The sequence below is a fragment of the Salmo trutta genome, chromosome 15, assembly GCF_901001165.1.
Source record: "Salmo trutta chromosome 15, fSalTru1.1, whole genome shotgun sequence".
Taxonomy (NCBI): Eukaryota; Metazoa; Chordata; class Actinopteri; order Salmoniformes; family Salmonidae; genus Salmo; species Salmo trutta.
In genome coordinates this window covers 62,672,177-62,696,631 of record NC_042971.1, presented here as the reverse complement: position 1 = coordinate 62,696,631, position 24,455 = coordinate 62,672,177, and the positions used below count along the sequence as shown (strand labels likewise).

The 24,455-nt window shown below is 45.6% G+C and overlaps 1 protein-coding gene across 1 annotated transcript in view; it reads right to left on the bottom strand.

The window, feature by feature from the left end:
* grin3a (glutamate receptor, ionotropic, N-methyl-D-aspartate 3A) overlaps positions 1 to 24,455 on the bottom strand; it is a 141,054-nt gene that overhangs the window by 79,571 nt on the left and 37,028 nt on the right. Inside the window, exons 2-4 of the mRNA XM_029692449.1 lie at positions 21,997 to 22,637; positions 13,972 to 14,167; positions 12,856 to 13,710 (exon numbers count right to left, since the gene is read on the bottom strand). Of these exons, the coding sequence (XP_029548309.1) occupies positions 12,856 to 13,710; positions 13,972 to 14,167; positions 21,997 to 22,637 (1,692 nt within the window). The remainder of the gene's footprint in view (positions 1 to 12,855; positions 13,711 to 13,971; positions 14,168 to 21,996; positions 22,638 to 24,455) is intronic.

Sequence of the window (24,455 nt, the reverse complement as noted above, 5' to 3'; positions counted from 1 at the left end):
TGGAACTGTTACTGTGGTTTCTAACCTCCTGGAACTGTTACTGTGGCCTCTAACCTCCTGGAACTGTTACTGTGGGCTCTAACCTCCTGGAACTGTTACTGTGGTCTCTAACCTCCTGGAACTGTTACTGTGGTCTCTAACCTCCTGGAACTGTTACTGTGGTCTAATAACTCCTGGAACTATTACTGTGGTCTCTAACCTCCTGGAACTGTTACTGTGGTCTCTAACCTCCTGGAACTGTTACTGTGGTCTCTAACCTCCTGGAACTGTTACTGTGGTCTCTAACCTCCCGGAACTGTTACTGTGGTCTCCAACCTCCTGGAACTGTTACTGTGGTCTCTAACCTCCTGGAACTGTTACTGTGGTCTCTAACCTCCTGGAACTGTTACTGTGGTCTCTAACCTCCTGAAACTGTTACTGTGGTCTCTAACCTCCTGGAACTGTTACTGTGGTCTCTAACCTCCTGAAACTGTTACTGTGGTCTCTAACCTCCTGGAACTGTTACCATGGTATCTAACCTACTGGAACTGTTACTGTGGTCTCTAACCTCCTGGAACTGTTACTGTGGTCTCTAACCTCCTGGAACTGTTACTGTGGTCTCTAACCTCCTGGAACTGTTACTGTGGTCTCTAACCTCCTGGAACTGTTACCGTCGTATCTAACCTAATGGAACTGTTACTGTGGTCTATAACCTCCTGGAACTGTTACTGTGGTCTCTAACCTCCTGGAACTGTTACTGTGGTCTCCAACCTCCTGGAACTGTTACTGTGGTCTCCTACTCCTGGAACTGTTACTGTGGTCTCTAACCTCCTGGAACTGTTACTGTGGTCTCTAACCTCCTGGAACTGTTACTGTGGTCTCTAACCTCCTGGAACTGTTACTGTGGTTTCTAACCTCCTGGAACTGTTACTGTGGCCTCTAACCTCCTGGAACTGTTACTGTGGTCTCTAACCTCCTGGAACTGTTACTGTGGTCTCTAACCTCCTGGAACTGTTACTGTGGTCTCTAACCTCCTGGAACTGTTACTGTGGTCTATAACCTCCTGGAACTGTTACTGTGGTCTCTAACCTCCTGGAACTGTTACTGTGGTCTCCAACCTCCTGGAACTGTTACTGTGGTCTCCTACTCCTGGAACTGTTACTGTGGTCTCTAACCTCCTGGAACTGTTACTGTGGTCTCTAACCTCCTGGAACGGTTACTGTGGTCTCTAACCTCCTGGAACTGTTACTGTGGTTTCTAACCTCCTGGAACTGTTACTGTGGCCTCTAACCTCCTGGAACTGTTACTGTGGTCTCTAACCTCCTGGAACTGTTACTGTGGTCTCTAACCTCCTGGAACTGTTACTGTGGTCTCTAACCTCCTGGAACTGTTACTGTGGTCTCTAACCTCCTGGAACTGTTACTGTGGTCTAATAACTCCTGGAACTATTACTGTGGTCTCTAACCTCCTGGAACTGTTACTGTGGTCTCTAACCTCCTGGAACTGTTACTGTGGTCTCTAACCTCCTGGAACTGTTACTGTGGTCTCTAACCTCCTGGAACTGTTACTGTGGTCTCCAACCTCCTGGAACTGTTACTGTGGTCTCTAACCTCCTGGAACTGTTACTGTGGTCTCTAACCTCCTGAAACTGTTACTGTGGTCTCTAACCTCCTGGAACTGTTACCATGGTATCTAACCTACTGGAACTGTTACTGTGGTCTCTAACCTCCAGGAACTGTTACTGTGGTCTCCTACCTCCTGGAACTGTTACTGTGGTCTCTAACCTCCTGGAACTGTTACTGTGGTCTCTAACCTCCTGGAACTGTTACTGTGGTCTCTAACCTCCTGGAACTGTTACTGTGGTCTCTAACCTCCTGGAACTGTTACTGTGGTCTCTAACCTCCTGGAACTGTTACCGTCGTATCTAACCTACTGGAACTGTTACTGTGGGCTCTAACCTCCTGGAACTGTTACTGTGGTCTCTAACCTCCTGGAACTGCTACTGTGGTCTCTAACCTCCTGGAACTGTTACTGTGGTCTAATACCTCCTGGAACTGTTACTGTGGTCTCTAACCTCCTGGAACTGTTACTGTGGTCTCTAACCTCCTGGAACTGTTACTGTGGTCTCCAACCTCCTGGAACTGTTACTGTGGTCTCTAACCTCCTGGAACTGTTACTGTGGTCTAATACCTCCTGGAACTGTTACTCTGGTCTCTAAACTCCTGGAACTGTTACTGTGGTCTCTAACCTCCTGGAACTGTTATTGTGGTCTCTAACCTCCTTGAACTGTTACTGTGGCCTCTAACCTTCTGGAACTGTTACTGTGGTCTCTAACCTCCTGGAACTGTTACTGTGGTCTCTCACCTCCTGGAACTGTTACTGTGGTCTCTAACCTCCTGGAACTGTTACTCTGGGCTCTAACCTCCTGGAACTGTTACTGTGGTCTCTAACCTCCTGGTACTGTTACTGTGGTCTCTAACCTCCTGGAACTGTTACTGTGGTATCTAACCTCCTGGAACTGTTACTGTGGTCTCTAACCTCCTGGAACTGTTAGTGTGGTCTCTAACCTCCTGGAACTGTTACTGTGGTATCTAACCTCCTGGAACTGTTACTGTGGTCTCTAACCTCCTGGAACTGTTACTGTGGTCTCTAACCTCCTGGAACTGTTACTGTGGTCTCTAACCTCCTGGAACTGTTACTGTGGTCTAATAACTCCTGGAAATATTACTGTGGTCTCTAACCTCCTGAACTGTTACTGTGGTCTCTCACCTCCTGGAACTGTTACTGTGGTCTCTAACCTCCTGGAACTGTTACTGTGGTCTCTAACCTCCTGGAACTGTTACCGTCGTATGTAACCTACTGGAACTGTTACTGTGGTCTCTAACCTCCTGGGACTGTTACTGTGGTCTCTAACCTCCTGGAACTGTTACTGTGGTCTCTAACCTCCTGGAACTGTTACTGTGGTCTCGTCCTCCTGGAACTGTTACTGTGGTCTCTAACCTCCTGGAACTGTTACTGTGGTCTCTAACCTCCTGGAACTGTTACTGTGGTCTCTAACCTCCTGGAACTGTTACTGTGGTCTCCTCCTCCTGGATCTGTTAGTGTGGTCTCTAACCTCCTGGAACTGTTACTGCGGTCTCTAAACTCCTGGAACTGTTACTGTGGCCTCTAACCTCCTGGAACTGTTACTGTGGTCTCTAACCTCCTGGAACTGTTACTGTGGTCTCTAACCTCCTGGAACTGTTACTGTGGTCTCTAACCTCCTGGAACTGTTACTGTGGTCTCTAACCTCCTGGAACTGTTACCGTCGTATCTAACCTACTGGAACTGTTACTGTGGGCTCTAACCTCCTGGAACTGTTACTGTGGTCTCTAACCTCCTGGAACTGCTACTGTGGTCTCTAACCTCCTGGAACTGTTACTGTGGTCTAATACCTCCTGGAACTGTTACTGTGGTCTATAACCTCCTGGAACTGTTACTGTGGTCTCTAACCTCCTGGAACTGTTACTGTGGTCTCCAACCTCCTGGAACTGTTACTGTGGTCTCCTACTCCTGGAACTGTTACTGTGGTCTCTAACCTCCTGGAACTGTTACTGTGGTCTCTAACCTCCTGGAACGGTTACTGTGGTCTCTAACCTCCTGGAACTGTTACTGTGGTTTCTAACCTCCTGGAACTGTTACTGTGGCCTCTAACCTCCTGGAACTGTTACTGTGGTCTCTAACCTCCTGGAACTGTTACTGTGGTCTCTAACCTCCTGGAACTGTTACTGTGGTCTCTAACCTCCTGGAACTGTTACTGTGGTCACTAACCTCCTGGAACTGTTACTGTGGTCTAATAACTCCTGGAACTATTACTGTGGTCTCTAACCTCCTGGAACTGTTACTGTGGTCTCTAACCTCCTGGAACTGTTACTGTGGTCTCTAACCTCCTGGAACTGTTACTGTGGTCTCTAACCTCCTGGAACTGTTACTGTGGTCTCCAACCTCCTGGAACTGTTACTGTGGTCTCTAACCTCCTGGAACTGTTACTGTGGTCTCTAACCTCCTGAAACTGTTACTGTGGTCTCTAACCTCCTGGAACTGTTACCATGGTATCTAACCTACTGGAACTGTTACTGTGGTCTCTAACCTCCAGGAACTGTTACTGTGGTCTCTAACCTCCTGGAACTGTTACTCTGGGCTCTAACCTCCTGGAACTGTTACTGTGGTCTCTAACCTCCTGGTACTGTTACTGTGGTCTCTAACCTCCTGGAACTGTTACTGTGGTATCTAACCTCCTGGAACTGTTACTGTGGTCTCTAACCTCCTGGAACTGTTAGTGTGGTCTCTAACCTCCTGGAACTGTTACTGTGGTATCTAACCTCCTGGAACTGTTACTGTGGTCTCTAACCTCCTGGAACTGTTACTGTGGTCTCTAACCTCCTGGAACTGTTACTGTGGTCTCTAACCTCCTGGAACTGTTACTGTGGTCTAATAACTCCTGGAAATATTACTGTGGTCTCTAACCTCCTGAACTGTTACTGTGGTCTCTCACCTCCTGGAACTGTTACTGTGGTCTCTAACCTCCTGGAACTGTTACTGTGGTCTCTAACCTCCTGGAACTGTTACCGTCGTATGTAACCTACTGGAACTGTTACTGTGGTCTCTAACCTCCTGGGACTGTTACTGTGGTCTCTAACCTCCTGGAACTGTTACTGTGGTCTCTAACCTCCTGGAACTGTTACTGTGGTCTCCTCCTCCTGGAACTGTTACTGTGGTCTCTAACCTCCTGGAACTGTTACTGTGGTCTCTAACCTCCTGGAACTGTTACTGTGGTCTCTAACCTCCTGGAACTGTTACTGTGGTCTCCTCCTCCTGGATCTGTTAGTGTGGTCTCTAACCTCCTGGAACTGTTACTGCGGTCTCTAAACTCCTGGAACTGTTACTGTGGCCTCTAACCTCCTGGAACTGTTACTGTGGTCTCTAACCTCCTGGAACTGTTACTGTGGTCTCTAACCTCCTGGAACTGTTACTGTGGTCTCTAACCTCCTGGAACTGTTACTGTGGTCTCTAACCTCCTGGAACTGTTACTGTGGTCTCTAACCTCCTGGAACTGTTACCGTCGTATCTAACCTACTGGAACTGTTACTGTGGGCTCTAACCTCCTGGAACTGTTACTGTGGTCTCTAACCTCCTGGAACTGTTACTGTGGTCTATAACCTCCTGGAACTGTTACTGTGGTCTCTAACCTCCTGGAACTGTTACTGTGGTCTCCAACCTCCTGGAACTGTTACTGTGGTCTCCTACTCCTGGAACTGTTACTGTGGTCTCTAACCTCCTGGAACTGTTACTGTGGTCTCTAACCTCCTGGAACGGTTACTGTGGTCTCTAACCTCCTGGAACTGTTACTGTGGTTTCTAACCTCCTGGAACTGTTACTGTGGCCTCTAACCTCCTGGAACTGTTACTGTGGTCTCTAACCTCCTGGAACTGTTACTGTGGTCTCTAACCTCCTGGAACTGTTACTGTGGTCTCTAACCTCCTGGAACTGTTACTGTGGTCACTAACCTCCTGGAACTGTTACTGTGGTCTAATAACTCCTGGAACTATTACTGTGGTCTCTAACCTCCTGGAACTGTTACTGTGGTCTCTAACCTCCTGGAACTGTTACTGTGGTCTCTAACCTCCTGGAACTGTTACTGTGGTCTCTAACCTCCTGGAACTGTTACTGTGGTCTCCAACCTCCTGGAACTGTTACTGTGGTCTCTAACCTCCTGGAACTGTTACTGTGGTCTCTAACCTCCTGAAACTGTTACTGTGGTCTCTAACCTCCTGGAACTGTTACCATGGTATCTAACCTACTGGAACTGTTACTGTGGTCTCTAACCTCCAGGAACTGTTACTGTGGTCTCCTACCTCCTGGAACTGTTACTGTGGTCTCTAACCTCCTGGAACTGTTACTGTGGGCTCTAACCTCCTGGAACTGTTACTGTGGTCTCTAACCTCCTGGAACTGTTACTGTGGTCTCTAACCTCCTGGAACTGTTACTGTGGTCTCTAACCTCCTGGAACTGTTACCGTCGTATCTAACCTACTGGAACTGTTACTGTGGGCTCTAACCTCCTGGAACTGTTACTGTGGTCTCTAACCTCCTGGAACTGCTACTGTGGTCTCTAACCTCCTGGAACTGTTACTGTGGTCTAATACCTCCTGGAACTGTTACTGTGGTCTCTAACCTCCTGGAACTGTTACTGTGGTCTCTAACCTCCTGGAACTGTTACTGTGGTATCCAACCTCCTGGAACTGTTACTGTGGTCTCTAACCTCCTGGAACTGTTACTGTGGTCTAATACCTCCTGGAACTGTTACTCTGGTCTCTAAACTCCTGGAACTGTTACTGTGGTCTCTAACCTCCTGGAACTGTTATTGTGGTCTCTAACCTCCTTGAACTGTTACTGTGGCCTCTAACCTCCTGGAACTGTTACTGTGGTCTCTAACCTCCTGGAACTGTTACTGTGGTCTCTCACCTCCTGGAACTGTTACTGTGGTCTCTAACCTCCTGGAACTGTTACTCTGGGCTCTAACCTCCTGGAACTGTTACTGTGGTCTCTAACCTCCTGGTACTGTTACTGTGGTCTCTAACCTCCTGGAACTGTTACTGTGGTATCTAACCTCCTGGAACTGTTACTGTGGTCTCTAACCTCCTGGAACTGTTAGTGTGGTCTCTAACCTCCTGGAACTGTTACTGTGGTATCTAACCTCCTGGAACTGTTACTGTGGTCTCTAACCTCCTGGAACTGTTACTGTGGTCTCTAACCTCCTGGAACTGTTACTGTGGTCTCTAACCTCCTGGAACTGTTACTGTGGTCTAATAACTCCTGGAAATATTACTGTGGTCTCTAACCTCCTGAACTGTTACTGTGGTCTCTCACCTCCTGGAACTGTTACTGTGGTCTCTAACCTCCTGGAACTGTTACTGTGGTCTCTAACCTCCTGGAACTGTTACCGTCGTATGTAACCTACTGGAACTGTTACTGTGGTCTCTAACCTCCTGGAACTGTTACTGTGGTCTCTAACCTCCTGGAACTGTTACTGTGGTCTCTAACCTCCTGGAACTGTTACTGTGGTCTCCTCCTCCTGGAACTGTTACTGTGGTCTCTAACCTCCTGGAACTGTTACTGTGGTCTCTAACCTCCTGGAACTGTTACTGTGGTCTCTAACCTCCTGGAACTGTTACTGTGGTCTCCTCCTCCTGGATCTGTTAGTGTGGTCTCTAACCTCCTGGAACTGTTACTGCGGTCTCTAAACTCCTGGAACTGTTACTGTGGCCTCTAACCTCCTGGAACTGTTACTGTGGTCTCTAACCTCCTGGAACTGTTACTGTGGTCTCTAACCTCCTGGAACTGTTACTGTGGTCTCTAACCTCCTGGAACTGTTACTGTGGTCTCTAACCTCCTGGAACTGTTACCGTCGTATCTAACCTACTGGAACTGTTACTGTGGGCTCTAACCTCCTGGAACTGTTACTGTGGTCTCTAACCTCCTGGAACTGCTACTGTGGTCTCTAACCTCCTGGAACTGTTACTGTGGTCTAATACCTCCTGGAACTGTTACTGTGGTCTCTAACCTCCTGGAACTGTTACTGTGGTCTCTAACCTCCTGGAACTGTTACTGTGGTCTCCAACCTCCTGGAACTGTTACTGTGGTCTCTAACCTCCTGGAACTGTTACTGTGGTCTAATACCTCCTGGAACTGTTACTCTGGTCTCTAAACTCCTGGAACTGTTACTGTGGTCTCTAACCTCCTGGAACTGTTATTGTGGTCTCTAACCTCCTGGAACTGTTACTGTGGCCTCTAACCTCCTGGAACTGTTACTGTGGTCTCTAACCTCCTGGAACTGTTACTGTGGTCTCTCACCTCCTGGAACTGTTACTGTGGTCTCTAACCTCCTGGAACTGTTACTCTGGGCTCTAACCTCCTGGAACTGTTACTGTGGTCTCTAACCTCCTGGTACTGTTACTGTGGTCTCTAACCTCCTGGAACTGTTACTGTGGTCTCTAACCTCCTGGAACTGTTACTGTGGTCTCTAACCTCCTGGAACTGTTAGTGTGGTCTCTAACCTCCTGGAACTGTTACTGTGGTATCTAACCTCCTGGAACTGTTACTGTGGTCTCTAACCTCCTGGAACTGTTACTGTGGTCTCTAACCTCCTGGAACTGTTACTGTGTCCTCTAACCTACTGGAACTGTTACTGTGGTCTCTAACCTCCTGGAACTGTTACTGTGGTCTCTCACTTCCTGGAACTGTTACTGTGGTCTCTAACCTCCTGGAACTGTTACTCTGGTCTCTAACCTCCTGGAACTGTTACTGTGGTCTCTAACCTCTTGGAACTGTTACTGTGGTCTCTAACCTCCTGGAACTGTTACTGTGGCCTCTAACCTCCTGGAACTGTTACTGTGGTCTCTAACCTCCTGGAACTGTTACTGTGGTCTCTCACCTCCTGGAACTGTTACTGTGGTCTCTAACCTCCTGGAAATGTTACTCTGGTCTCTAACCTCCTGGAACTGTTACTGTGGTCTCCAACCTCCTGGAACTGCTACTGTGGTCTCTAACCTCCTGGAACTGTTACTGTGGTCTCCAACCTCCTGGAACTGTTACTGTGGTCTCTAACCTCCTGGAACTGTTACTGTGGTCTCCAACCTCCTGGAACTGTTACTGTGGTCTCTTACCTCCTGGAACTGTTACTGTGGTCTAATAACTCCTGGAACTGTTACTGTGGTCTCCTCCTCCTGGAACTGTTACTGTGGTCTCTAACCTCCTGGAACTGTTACTGTGGTCTCTAACCTCCTGGAACTGTTACCGTCGTATCTAACCTACTGGAACTGTTACTGTGGTCTCTAACCTCCTGGAACTGTTACTGTGGTCTCTAACCTCCTGGAACTGTTACTGTGGTCTCTAACCTCCTGGAACTGTTACTGTGGTCTAATACTTCCTGGAACTGTTACTGTGGTCTCTAACCTCCTGGAACTGTTACTGTGGTCTCCTCCTCCTGGAACTGTTAGTGTGGTCTCTAACCTCCTGGAACTGTTACTGTGGTCTCTAACCTCCTGGAACTGTTACTGTGGTCTCTAACCTCCTGGAACTGTTAGTGTGGTCTCTAACCTCCTGGAACTGTTACTGTGGTATCTAACCTCCTGGAACTGTTACTGTGGTCTCTAACCTCCTGGAACTGTTACTGTGGTCTCTAACCTCCTGGAACTGTTACTGTGTCCTCTAACCTACTGGAACTGTTACTGTGGTCTCTAACCTCCTGGAACTGTTACTGTGGTCTCTCACTTCCTGGAACTGTTACTGTGGTCTCTAACCTCCTGGAACTGTTACTCTGGTCTCTAACCTCCTGGAACTGTTACTGTGGTCTCTAACCTCTTGGAACTGTTACTGTGGTCTCTAACCTCCTGGAACTGTTACTGTGGCCTCTAACCTCCTGGAACTGTTACTGTGGTCTCTAACCTCCTGGAACTGTTACTGTGGTCTCTCACCTCCTGGAACTGTTACTGTGGTCTCTAACCTCCTGGAAATGTTACTCTGGTCTCTAACCTCCTGGAACTGTTACTGTGGTCTCCAACCTCCTGGAACTGCTACTGTGGTCTCTAACCTCCTGGAACTGTTACTGTGGTCTCCAACCTCCTGGAACTGTTACTGTGGTCTCTAACCTCCTGGAACTGTTACTGTGGTCTCCAACCTCCTGGAACTGTTACTGTGGTCTCTTACCTCCTGGAACTGTTACTGTGGTCTAATAACTCCTGGAACTGTTACTGTGGTCTCCTCCTCCTGGAACTGTTACTGTGGTCTCTAACCTCCTGGAACTGTTACTGTGGTCTCTAACCTCCTGGAACTGTTACCGTCGTATCTAACCTACTGGAACTGTTACTGTGGTCTCTAACCTCCTGGAACTGTTACTGTGGTCTCTAACCTCCTGGAACTGTTACTGTGGTCTCTAACCTCCTGGAACTGTTACTGTGGTCTAATACTTCCTGGAACTGTTACTGTGGTCTCTAACCTCCTGGAACTGTTACTGTGGTCTCCTCCTCCTGGAACTGTTAGTGTGGTCTCTAACCTCCTGGAACTGTTACTGTGGTCTCTAACCTCCTGGAACTGTTACTGTGGTCTCTAACCTCCTGGAACGGTTATTGTGGTCTCTAACCTCCTGGAACTGTTACTGTGGCCTCTAACCTCCTGGAACTGTTACTGTGGTCTCTAACCTCCTGGAACTGTTACTGTGGTCTCTAACCTCCTGGAACTGTTACTGTGGTCTCTAACCTCCTGGAACTGTTACTCTGGTCTCTAACCTCCTGGAACTGTTACTGTGGTCTCTAACCTCCTGGAACTGTTACTGTGGTCTCTAACCTCCTGGAACTGTTACTGTGGTCTCCAACCTCCTGGAACTGTTACTGTGGTGTCTAACCTCCTGGAACTGTTACTGTGGTCTCTAACCTCCTGGAACTGTTACTGTGGTCTCCAACCTCCTGGAACTGTTACTGTGGTCTCTTACCTCCTGGAACTGTTACTGTGGTCTAATAACTCCTGGAAATATTACTGTGGTCTCTAACCTCCTGGAACTGTTACTGTGGTCTCTAACCTCCTGGAACTGTTACTGTGGTCTCTAACCTCCTGGAACTGTTACTGTGGTTTCTAACCTCCTGGAACTGTTACTGTGGTCTCCTACCTCCTGGAACTGTTACTGTGGTCTCTAACCTCCTGGAACTGTTACTGTGGTCTCTAACCTCCTGGAACTGTTACTGTGGTCTCTAACCTCCTGGAACTGTTACTGTGGTCTAATAACTCCTGGATCTGTTACTGTGGTCTCTAACCTCCTGGAACTGTTACTGTGGTCTCTAACCTCCTGGAACTGTTACTGTGGTCTCTAACCTCCTGGAACTATTACTGTGGTCTCTCACCTCCTGGAACTGTTACTGTGGTCTCTAACCTCCTGGAACTGTTACTGTGGTCTCTAACCTCCTGTAACTGTTACTGTGGTCTCTAACCTCCTGGAACTGTTACTGTGGTCTCTAACCTCCTGGAACTGTTACTGTGGTCTCTAACCTCCTGGAACTGTTACTGTGGTCTCTAACCTCCTGGAACTGTTACTGTGGTCTAATAACTCCTGGATCTGTTACTGTGGTCTCTAACCTCCTGGAACTGTTACTGTGGTCTCTAACCTCCTGGAACTGTTACTGTGGTCTCTAACCTCCTGGAACTATTACTGTGGTCTCTCACCTCCTGGAACTGTTACTGTGGTCTCTCACCTCCTGGAACTGTTACTGTGGTCTCTAACCTCCTGGAACTGTTACTGTGGTCTCTAACCTCCTGGAACTGTTACTGTGGTCTCTAACCTCCTGGAACTGTTACTGTGGTCTCTAACCTCCTGGAACTGTTACTGTGGTCTCTAACCTCCTGGAACTATTACTGTGGTCTCTAACCTCCTGGAACTGTTACTCTGGTCTCTAACCTCCTGGTACTGTTACTCTGGTCTCTAACCTCCAGGAACTGTTACTGTGGTCTCTAACCTCCTGGAACTGTTACTGTGGTTTCTAACCTCGTGGAACTGTTACTGTGGTCTCTAACCTCCTGGAACTGTTATTGTGGTCTCTAAACGCCTGGAACTGTTACTTTGGGCTCTAACCTCCTGGAATTGTTACTGTGGTCTCTAACCTCCTGGAACTGTTACTGTGGTCTCTAACCTCTTGGAACTGTTACTGTGGTCTCTAACCTCCTGGAACTGTTACTGTGGTCTCTAACCTCCTGGAACTGTTACTGTGGTCTCTAACCTCCTGGAACTGTTACCTTGGTCTCTAACCTCCTGGAACTGTTACTGTGGTCTCTAACCTCCTGGTACTGTTACTGTGGTCTCTAACCTCCAGGAACTGTTACTGTGGTCTCTAACCTCCTGGAACTGTTACTGTGGTCTCTAACCTCCTGGTACTGTTACTGTGGTCTCTAACCTCCAGGAACTGTTACTGTGGTCTCTAACCTCTTGGAACTGTTACTGTGGTCTAATACCTCCTGGAATAGTTAGAGAGCTCTCCCACCTCCTGGGACTGTTAGAGAGCTTTCCCACCTCCTGGGACTGTTACTGTGGTCTCTAACCTCCAGGAACTGTTACTGTGGTCTCTAACCTCTTGGAACTGTTGCTGTGGTCTAATAACTCCTGGAATAGTTAGAGAGCTCTCCCACCTCCTGAGACTGTTACAGAGCTTTCCCATACCTACATCTAAACTTACTGTCTGGTGTTATTTTTATTTCTTATTAGTGGTGCTTTTATATCTGACCTTTTGTTTTATAGTACTACTGATATTGATTACTGTATTGTTGGGAAAGAGCAAGAAAGGCTTCACTGTACTAGTGCACGTGACAGTAGCAACTTCAAACTAAACTTTGATTATAATTGTTTTATTTTTTAGAGGAGTTGGGTTGTCCCACTGCTTTCATATTGTATAGACAAGGACGGTGAAAGACAGACGGGAAATATAAGAGGAGGGGGTGTGCTAGAAAAGCAGGGGGTCGGACTCAAACCCACTTTCATACTGTTACGTTACCACAGTCGTGGGAAGTAAAGGTGCTGAGAGAGCTGCAGCACCTCTCAGAAATATTAATTCAATTATTTTTTGTTGTTGAAAATTGTATTTTTTCACTAAAGTAGTGCACTGGGCCTTTACTAGTCCTGTATTAGTTGTACTAGTCTCCCCTCAGTCCTGTACTAGTCTCCCCTCAGCCCTGTACTAGTCTCCCCTCAGTCCTGTATTAGCTGTACTAGTCTCCCCTCAGCCCTGTACTCATCTAATATACCAGTTATTTTTTATCCCGTATTTGATAGGTGTTAATGCAGCTGAGTAGTCCTTACCTTTGGATCGTGTATTCCTGAGAGTTGCTCGAAGGTCTTCTCCCCCACCATAACAGCGGCCAGATTGGCTGTGTAGGTGGACAGACAGAACAGGCAGAAGATAGCCCAGAGATTCATGAGGAACCGCCCCGTCCAGCACTTAGGAGGTTTAATGGCAGCTGTACGGCCAAACAGGATGGCATAGCAGACGTTCAGAGCCGAGGAGAAGGAGAACACCTTATCTCTGTTCCTGCCTCGCGGCGTCATCCCAAACGGACTGTTCCACTCGTAGATGGTCAGGAATACGGCAGTAACATGTAGCGAGACGAATATACCCAGCCACATGGACCAGTGCAGGGGCCACATGAAGGCCCCGATGGGCGCGGCCGTGTCCCGGGTCCTTACGAGGATGCCCAGAGAGGTGGAGAAGAACGGTGATGTGAAGTCTATAACCCTGCTCCGGGCCGAGTTTATACTGAAGGATGTGACCGCCAAGTGGGCCGCTCCGCTGAGAAGATCTCCCACCAGCCCTGTCCAACGTCCGTTCTTAAACCCACCGTACTTGCCGTCACCTACAATATACAGGTCGAAGTCAAATCCCATGTCTTCCGCTAGTTTCTCCAGTAGATCGATGCAGTAGCCGTAGCAACACTTCTTATACTCCACGGGAATGCTATCGTTAGGCCCCCGCATCTGGAGGAAGAGAGACTGGAGTAGGGCCGTGTTGTTAGTGAGGGGGTTCAGGCAGAGCTGACCAGCGGGACAGAGACCGTCCTCATCCACCTCCCGGGTGAAGACGAATGGGTGTTCCACTAACGTCACCACCCGGAGGTGGAGCCTCGACGGGTGACGCCAGTCCCCTCTCTGGTGGGACGTCTAATCGTTAGACCAGGCAGCACAGTCCATAAGGGAGAGAGGGAGGGAGGGAGAGAGGGAGGGAGAGAGAGAGAGAGAAAAGGAAGGAAGGAGACAGGGAGAGAGAGAAAGAAAGAAGGAGGAAGACAATATAATAGTAGTAGCAACAGCAGTATTAACATGTTTGGCATAAGTAAAGAGGTGGCAAGAAGTGGAATGATAGCACAAACACTGGTACCCAGGGCTTCAACGACGTTTTGATATCATAGACATGTTGGTCACCTGTTTGTTGGTCCAGGCAGTGTAGTCCATGAGCACCCTGTCATGCTTCCATCGGCCCAGCCTGGTCCACATGGGGTTCCCTATGGGGTCGTGTTGCAGGGACCAGATGAAGTGATGGCTCTCTGAGGAGATCACTGTCTCCTCCTGGGACGAGATGAAACCGCTCAGACCATCAAATGACGTGTTGGACAGAAACCTGCAGGGGGGGGGGTAGGTTAGGGTTAGTCCAGCAAATAAAACCACTCAGATTATTCAGGTTAGGGTTAGTGTTAGGTTAGGGTTAATGCCAGGTTAGGGTTAATGTCAGGTTAGGGTTAATGTCAGGTTAGGGTTAGTGTTAGGTTAGGGTTAATGTCAGGTTAGGGTTAATGTCAGGTTAGTGTCAGGTTAGGGTTAGTGTTAGGTTAGGGTTAATGTCAGGTTAGGGTTAGTGTCAGGTTAATGTCAGGTTAGGGTTAGCCCAGCAAATAAAACCACTCAGATTATTCAGGTTAGGGTTAGTGTTAGGTTAGGGTTAATGCCAGGTTAGGGTTAATGTCAGGTTAGGGTTAATGTCAGGTTAGGGTTAGTGTTAGGTTAGGGTTAATGTCAGGTTAGGGTTAATGTCAGGTTAGTGTCAGGTTAGGGTTAGTGTTAGGTTAGGGTTAATGTCAGGTTAGGGTTAGTGTCAGGTTAATGTCAGGTTAGGGTTAGTCCAGCACATAAAACCACTCAGATTATTCAGGTTAGGGTTAGTGTTAGGTTAGGGTTAATGCCAGGTTAGGGTTAATGTCAGGTTAGGGTTAATGTCAGGTTAGGGTTAGTGTTAGGTTAGGGTTAATGTCAGGTTAGGGTTAATGTCAGGTTAGTGTCAGGTTAGGGTTAGTGTTAGGTTAGGGTTAATGTCAGGTTAGGGTTAGTGTCAGGTTAATGTCAGGTTAGGGTTAGTCCAGCACATAAAACCACTCAGATTATTCAGGTTAGGGTTAGTGTTAGGTTAGGGTTAATGTCAGGTTAGGGTTAATGTCAGGTTAGGGTTAATGTCAGGTTAGGGTTAATGTCAGGTTAGGGTTAGTGTTAGGTTAGGGTTAATGTCAGGTTAGGGTTAATGTCAGGTTAGTGTCAGGTTAGGGTTAGTGTTAGGTTAGGGTTAATGTCAGGTTAGGGTTAATGTCAGGTTAGTGTCAGGTTAGGGTTAATGTCAGGTTAGGGTTAGTGTCAGGTTAGGGTTAGTGTCAGGTTAGGGTTAATGTCCGGTTAGGGTTAATGTCAGGTTAGTGTCAGGTTAGTGTTAATGTCAGGTTAGGGTTAGTGTTAGGTTAGGGTTAATGTCAGGTTAGGGTTAATGTCAGGTTAGTGTCAGGTTAGGGTTAGTGTTAGGTTAGGATAATGTCAGGTTAGTGTCAGGTTAGGCTTAATGTCAGGTTAGGGTTAGTGTCAGGTTAGGGTTAGTGTTAGGTTAGGGTTAATGTAAGGTTAGGGTTAGTGTCAGGTTAGGGTTAGTGTCAGGTTAGGGTTAATGTCAGGTTCGGGTTAGTGTTAGGTTAGAGTTAGTGTCAGGTTAGGGTTAATGTCAGGTTAGAGTTAGTGTTAGGTTAGGGTTAATGTCAGGTTAGGGTTAATGTCAGGTTAGGGTTAATGTCAGGTTAGGGTTAGTGTCAGGTTAGAGTTAGTGTCAGGTTAGGGTTAATGTCAGGTTAGGGTTAGTGTTAGGTTAGAGTTAGTGTCAGGTTAGGGTTAATGTCAGGTTAGAGTTAATGTCAGGTTAGTGTCAGGTTAGGGTTAATGTCAGGTTAGGGTTAATGTCAGGTTAGGGTTAATGTCAGGTTAGGGGTAATGTCAGGTTAGTGTTAATGTCAGGTTTGGGTTAATGTCAGGTTAGAGTTAGTGTCAGGTTAGGGTTAGTGTCAGGTTAGGGTTAGGGTCAGGTTAGGGTTAATGTCAGGTTAGGGTTAGGGTCAGGTTAGGGTTAGGGTCAGGTTAGGGTTAGTGTCAGGTTAGGGTTAATGTCAGGTTAGGGTTAATGTCAGGTTAGTGTCAGGTTAGGGTTAATGTTAGGTTAGGGTTAATGTCAGGTTAATGTCAGGTTAGGGTTAATGTCAGGTTAGGGTTAATGTCAGGTTAGAGTTAGTGTCAGGTTAGGGTTAGTGTCAGGTTAGGGTTAGGGTCAGGTTAGGGTTAATGTCAGGTTAGGGTTAATGTCAGGTTAGAGTTAATGTCAGGTTAGGGTTAGTGTTAGGTTAGAGTTAGTGTCAGGTTAGGGTTAATGTCAGGTTAGAGTTAATGTCAGGTTAGGGTTAGTGTTAGGTTAGAGTTAATGTCAGGTTAGGGTTAGGGTCAGGTTAGGGTTAGTGTCAGGTTAGGGTTAATGTCAGGTTAGTGTCAGGTTAGGATTAATGTCAGGTTAGGGTTAATGTCAGGTTAGGGTTAGTGTAAGGTTAGGGTCAGGTTAGGGTTAATGTCAGGTTAGGGTTAGTGTCAGGTTAGGGTTAATGTCAGGTTAGGGTTAATGTCAGGTTAGGGTTAATGTCAGGTTAGGGTTAGTGTCAGGTTAGTGTTAAAGTCAGGTTAGGGTTAATGTCAGGTTAGAGTTAGTGTCAGGTTAGGGTTAGTGTCAGGTTAGGGTTAATGTCAGGTTAGTGTCAGGTTAAGGTTAATGTCAGGTTAGGGTTAATGTCAGGTTAGAGTTAGTGTCAGGTTAGGGTTAGTGTCAGGTTAGGGTTAGGGTCAGGTTAGGGTTAATGTCAGGTTAGGGTTAGGGTCAGGTTAGGGTTAGGGTCAGGTTAGGGTTAGTGTCAGGTTAGGGTTAATGTCAGGTTAGGGTTAATGTCAGGTTAGTGTCAGGTTAGGGTTAATGTTAGGTTAGGGTTAATGTCAGGTTAATGTCAGGTTAGGGTTAATGTCAGGTTAGGGTTAATGTCAGGTTAGAGTTAGTGTCAGGTTAGGGTTAGTGTCAGGTTAGGGTTAGGGTCAGGTTAGGGTTAATGTCAGGTTAGGGTTAATGTCAGGTTAGAGTTAATGTCAGGTTAGGGTTAGTGTTAGGTTAGAGTTAGTGTCAGGTTAGGGTTAATGTCAGGTTAGAGTTAATGTCAGGTTAGGGTTAGTGTTAGGTTAGAGTTAATGTCAGGTTAGGGTTAGGGTCAGGTTAGGGTTAGTGTCAGGTTAGGGTTAATGTCAGGTTAGTGTCAGGTTAGGGTTAATGTCAGATTAGGGTTAATGTCAGGTTAGGGTTAGTGTAAGGTTAGGGTCAGGTTAGGGTTAATGTCAGGTTAGGGTTAGTGTCAGGTTAGGGTTAATGTCAGGTTAGGGTTAATGTCAGGTTAGGGTTAGTGTCAGGTTAGTGTTAATGTCAGGTTAGGGTTAATGTCAGGTTAGAGTTAGTGTCAGGTTAGGGTTAGTGTCAGGTTAGGGTTAATGTCAGGTTAGTGTCAGGTTAGGGTTAGTGTTAGGTTAGGGTTAATGTCAGGTTAGGGTTAATGTCAGGTTAGTGTCAGGTTAGGGTTAATGTCAGGTTAGGGTTAATCTCAGGTTAGGGTCAGGTTAGGGTTAGTGTCAGGTTAGGGTTAATGTCAGGTTAGGGTTAATGTCAGGTTAGGGTTAGTGTCAGGTTAGGGTTAATGTCAGGTTAGGGTTAATGTCAGGTTAGGGTTAATGTCATGTTAGGGTTAGGGTCAGATTAGGGTTATTGTCAGTTTTCGGTTAGTGTCAGGTTAGGGTTAGTGTCAGGTTAGGGTTAGGGTCAGGTTATGGTTAGTGTCATGTTAGGGTTAATGTCAGGTTAGGGTTAATGTCAGGTTAGGGTTAATGTCAGGTTAGGGTTAGTGTCAGGTTGGGGTTAATGTCAGGTTAGTGTCAGGTTAGGGTTAATGTCAGGTTAGGGTTAGGTTAGAGTTAGAGTCAGGTTTAAAGACAGGTGTAAAGATAATCCTAGCTACTGTGATGAGCTCTACACGGGACAAGACATTTGTTGCCCATTTGGCAGTTTGACGAGGCCTAAACTCATGCCAGGACAGGCAAGCACAGGGTTCTGTCTGGTCAAACAGAACCAGCAGGGGGTCAGACCTGCTCCAGATCTGACTGGAGATAATAAGGGGATCTCGCACACTGATGATAAAGACCATGAACAGCAGGTGTTACAGCCAGCTGTGTGTGAGCTGGAAGACCTTTCCTAAAAGATAATCGGTTCCTATTTAATTGTTCTCTTGCAAGCTGTGCTTTTATTCTTTTTTATTTTTTTATTTTTTTTATGGCAAACTGTGCTGTTGGAGTGACCAGTTGGTGGGTAACCAACAGCTGACTTTACAGCTGTGTTTGTTTGTTTGTGTGTGTGTCTGTAATGTGTGTGTGAGTGTGTGTGTTAGTGTGTGTTTGTGTGTGTTTGTGTGTGTGTGTGTGTGTGTGTGTGTGTGTGTGTGTGTGTGTGTGTGTGTGTGTGTGTGTGTGTGTGTGTGTGTGTGTGTGTGTGTGTAATGTGTGTGTGTAATGTGTGTGTGTGTTAGTGTGTTTGTTTGTTGTGCTGGCTGCTACAGTTTAAATCTCCTCAGACCACAGGGAAGACAGAAATCTGACACAGTTCAAAATCTGTCAGGAAGGAACACTGCAGATAGCAGAATGTTTATAAACACGGCAGATAGCAGAATGTTTATAAACACGGCAGATAGCAGAATGTTTAGAAACACTGCAGATAGCAGAATGTTTAGAAACACTGCAGATAGCAGAATGTTTAGAAACACTGCAGATAGCAGAATGTTTATAAACACGGCAGATAGCACAATGTTAAGAAACACTGCAGATAGCAGAATGTTTACAAACACTGCAGAGAGCAGAATGTTTAGAAACACTGCAGATAGCAGAATGTTTAGAAACACTGCAGATAGCAGAATGTTTAGGAACACTGCAGATAGCAGAATGTTAAGAAACACTGCAGAGAGCAGAATGTTAAGAAACACTGCAGATAGCAGAATGTTTAGAAACACTGCAGATAGCAGAATGTTTATAAACACTGCAGATAGCAGAATGTTTAGAAACACTGCAGATAGCAGAATGTTTAGAAACACTGCAGATAGCAGAATGTTTAGGAACACTGCAGATAGCAGAATGTTTAGAAACACAGCAGATAGCAGAATGTTTAGGAACACTGCAGATAGCACAATGTTTAGAAACAATGCAGATAGCAGAATGTTAAGAAACACTGCAGATAGCACAATGTTTAGAAACAATGCAGATAGCAGAATGTTAAGAAACACTGCAGATAGCACAATGTTTGGAAACAATGCAGATAGCAGAATGTTTGGAAACAGCAGAACAGAGGAGGCAGGTAAGGAGGAGGATGAGGAGGAGGAGGAGGAAGAGGAGGAGGAGGAAGAGGAGGAGGAGGAGGAGTCTGCAGGCATACGAGTGTATATGTCCCAAATGGATCTCTATTCTCTTTACAGTCCCCTACTTATATAGTGCACTACCCTATGGGACCTGGTCAAAAGTAGTGCGCTATGAAGGGAATAGGGAGCCATTTGGGACGCAGTGGGGATCCAGCAAGACAGAAGGGTCTACTCCTCAGAGCATGACTCTCCTCAGGTCACTGACATGCTCTGAAAAGACAGTGAAACCACTGAACCGTGTTTCTACGGCAGCAGAATGTCAAGACACTTTCCACTGTCTAAAACTGTCATACAGCGCTCGCTTATCTTAGTCACCTACCTTCCCTGAATCACATTCTACTGAGCTTTATTCAACGTCACATCAGATTGTCTGTTGGTGACATTTTTGTTGTTTTTAATGTTGTTGTGGCATTTTAAAAGAGACATATGTCATGAGAAATGATACAGTACATATAGTGTTGTCACCACACCAGAGTTAAAACTTCAATATCGATACCAGGTTTAGTATTATAATACTATATACCATCATAATACTCTATACCATCATAATTCTCCATGATACTCTATACTATCATAATACTCCATAATACTCCATACCATCATAATACTCCATAATACTCCATACCATCATAATACTCCATAATACTCCATACCATCATAATTCTCCATGATACTCTATACTATCATAATACTCCATAATACTCCATACCATCATAATACTCCATACCATCATAATACTCCATAATACTCCATACCATCATAATACTCCATACCATCATAATACTCCATACCATCATAATACTCCATAATACTCCATACCATCATAATACTCCATAATACTCCATGCCATCATAATACTCCATACCATCATAATACTCCATACCATCATAATACTCCATAATACTCCATACCATCATAATACTCCATGATACTCTATACTATCATAATACTCCATAATACTCCATGCCATCAAAATACTCCATACCATCATAATACTTCATGCCATCATAATACTCCATAATACTCCATACCATCATAATACTCCATACCATCATAATACTCCATACCATCATAATACTCCATAATACTCCATAATACTCCATAATACTACATGCCATCAAAATACTCCATACCATCATAATACTCCATACTGACATAATACTCCGTAATACTCCATACCATCATAATACTCCATAATACTCCATAATACTCCATACAATCATAATACTCCATACCATCATAGTACTCCATAATACTCCATACAATCATAATACTCCATAATACTCCATACAAGCGTAATACTCCATACCATCATAATACTTCATAATACTCCATACAATCGTAATACTCCCTACCATCATAATACTTCATAATACTCCATACGATCGTAATACACCATACCATCATAATACTTCATAATACTCCATGCCATCAAAATACTCCATACCATCATGATACTCCATAATACTCCATATCATTATGATACTCCATAATACTCCATATCATTATGATACTCCATAATACTCCATATCATTATGATACTCCATAATACTCCATATCATTATGATACTCCATAATACTCCATATCATTATGATACTCCATAATACTCCATATCATTATGATACTCCATACCATCGTGATAATGCTGAATATATCTGATCCTTAGGGTGGAATTACCACTGTAGTGTAGCATGCAGTTCTATTGTACTGAAGGACTATGTCTGGCCTCAAGTTACATCCTATTCCTTATAGTAGAGCGGGACAGCAGGGGCGGCAGGTAGTCTAGTGGTTAGAGTGTAGAGGAGGCAGGTAGTCTAGTTGTTAGAGTGTAGAGGCGGCAGGTAGTCTAGTGGTTAGAGTGTAGGGCGGCAGGTAGTCTAGTTGTTAGAGTGTAGAGGCAGCAGGTAGCCTAGTGGTTAGAGTGTAGAGGCGGCAGGTAGCCTAGTGGTTAGAGCGTTGGACTAGTAACCAAAAGGTTCCAAGATAACTCAGCATCAGTGTATTTATCATACTTGACTGAGTAATAACTAAGTATCAGTGTATTTATCATACTTGACTGAGTAATTACTCAGCATCAGTGTATTTATCATACTTGACTGAGTAATAACTAAGTATCGGTGTATTTATCATACTTGACTGAGTAATATATCAGCATCAGTGTATTTATCATACTTGACTGAGTAATAACTAAGTGTCAGTGTATTATCATACTTGACTGAGTAATATCTCAGCATTAGTGTATTTATCATAATTGACTGAGTAATAACTCAGCATCAGTGTATTATCATACTTGACTGAGTAATAACTCAGCATCAGTATGGTACTGCACCAGGCCAGATATATGTTCTTGAAATTATCATTATCATTATTATCATCAGGTACTGAATCATATATACCTATTGAACTGAATCATACAGACCTATTGATTGGAATCATATATACCTATTGAAATGAATCATATATACCTATTGTACTGAATCATATATACCTATTGTACTGAATCATATAGACCTATTGAACTGAATCATACAGACCTATTGCACTGAATCATACATACCTATTTAACTGAATCATACAGACCTATTCTGAATCATGCACTAGGACTAAATCACCACAAACGTCATTAATGATGCTTATAGGAGTAGTGAATCAGCATTAGTACTGTACCTGGACAGATATTTCCCTGAGGTCATGTTTCTGCTCTGGCTGCTCTGTGTATCCATGCAGTTGGTGATGGAGGGGATGAGAGCTAGCTCAGGGGAGCGGTACGCAGCTGACCCCACCACCCGGGCCACCAGCTCCAGCCCATCCTGGACGTAATGATCCAGGGAGGGAGCCCCCATCCTGCCATGGGCCAGCAGTCCCGCCGGCAGCCCCTCGGTCCTCAGCTCCTCCACGTCCTGCGTGTCCCCCAACACCCAGTGGTACTCTGGCAGCATCAGGCCCAGCTTGGTCACCACATTAAAGATCCTCTTGATGTCCCGGATGTCGCAGCCGAATGTTACGACTGTAGACGTTGACTCCTTGATGGACTCCAGGTATCCCCGTAGAGAGGTCTGGAAGTCGGCCTTGGAGACGGAGCTGTTGGGGTGAGAGTTGGGCGAGATGCTGGAGGTGGTGATGTTGACCACAGAACCCAGGTGGAACTTGGTGTTGTTACGGAGACGAACCAGGAAGCTGGAAATGTTCCATTCCTGACAGAGCAGGAGGCTGACGTCATACCAGCTGTTGATCACCAGCAGGGAGTAGAGCAGCTCCACCTGGGGCAGGGCCGGGTTCTGCATCGGCATCTGGAAATGGAGAGGGTTCTGAAGGGAGGGAGAGAGAGAGTGAGAGAGAGAGAGGGAGAGGAGAGAGAGAGGGAGAGGAGAGAGAGAGGGAGAGGAGAGAGAGAGAGAGAGGAGAGAGAGAGGGGGAGAGGAGAGAGAGAGAGAGAGAGAGAGAGAGAGAGAGAGAGAAAGAGAGAGAGGAGGGAGAGGAGAGAGAGAGAGGGAGGGAGAGGAGAGAGAGAGAGGGAGGGAGAGGAGAGAGAGAGGGAGAGGAGAGAGAGAGGGAGAGGAGAGAGAGAGGGGGAGAGGGAGAGAGAGAGGAGAGAGAGAGAGAGGGAGAGGAGAGAGAGAGGGAGAGGAGAGAGAGAGGGAGAGGAGAGAGAGGGAGGGGGAGAGGGAGAGGAGAGAGAGAGAGAGAGAGAGAGAGGGGAGAGGAGAGAGAGAGGGAGAGGGAGAGGAGAGAGAGAGAGGGAGAGGAGAGAGATAGAAGGAGAGGAGAGAGAGAGGGAGAAGAGAGAGAGAGGGGGAGAGGAGACAGAGGGAGAGAAGAGAGAGAGAGAGGGAGAGAGAGAGGGGGGGAGAGAGAGAGGGAGAGAGATTTGTTAGTGATATGCAAAATAACCATGTTTAAACCTGTTGGGGCTAGGGGGCAGTATTTGCACGGCCGGATAAAAAACATACCCGATTTGAACTGGTTACTACTCTTGCCCAGAAATGAGAATATGCATATAATTAGTAGATTTGGATAGAAAACACTCTAAAGTTTCTAAAACCGTTTGAATGGTGTCTGTGAGTATAACAGAACTCATATGGCAGGCCAAAACCTGAGAAGATTCCATACAGGAAGTGCCCTGTCTGACAATTTCTTGTCCTTCTGTTGCATCTCTATCAAAAATACAGCATCTCTGCTGTAACGTGACATTTTCTAAGGCTTCCATTGGCTCTCAGAAGGTGCCAGAAAGTGGAATGACGTGTCTCCTGTCTCTGGGCGAAGAACAGCAGGAGATTTTGTGAGTGGTCAGGGTGGGGACAGTGACACTGGAGATGCGCGTTCATGAGAATTCTCTATCTTTTTCTTTGAATGAATACAACGTCGCCCGGTTGGAATATTATCGCTATTTTACGAGAAAAATAGCATAAAAATGTATTTTAAACAGCGTTTGACATGCTTCGAAGTACAGTAATGGAATATGTTGATTTTTTTTGTCACGAAATGCGCTCACGCGTCACCCTTCAGGTAGTGACCTGAACGCACGAACAAAAGGGAGCTATTTGGATATAACTATGGATTATTTGGAACCAAAACAACATTTGTTGTTGAAGTAGAAGTCCTGGGAGTGCATTCTGACGAAGAACAGCAAAGCTAATCCAATTTTTCTAATAGTAATTCTGAGTTTAGGTTTTCCCAAACTTGGTGAGTGTAAAATTAGCTAGCCTTTGATGGCGAGCTATCTACTCAGAATATTGCAAAATGTGCTTTTGCTGAAAAGCTATTTTAAAATCTGACACCGCGATTGCATAAAGGAGTTCTGTATCTATAATTCTTAAAATAATTGTTATGTATTTTGTGAACATTTATCGTGAGTAATTTTGTAAATTCACCGGAAGTTTGCGGTGGGTATGCTAGTTCTGAACATCACATGCTAATGTAAAAAGCTGGTTTTTGATATAAATATGAACTCGATTGAACAAAACATGCATGTTTTGTATAACATAATGTCCTAGGAGTGTCATCTGATGAAGATCATCAAAGGTTAGTGCTGCATTTAGCTGTGGTTTTGGTTTTTGTGACATATATGCTTGCTTTGAAAATGGCTGTGTGATTATTTTTGGCAGGGTACTCTCCTGACATAATCT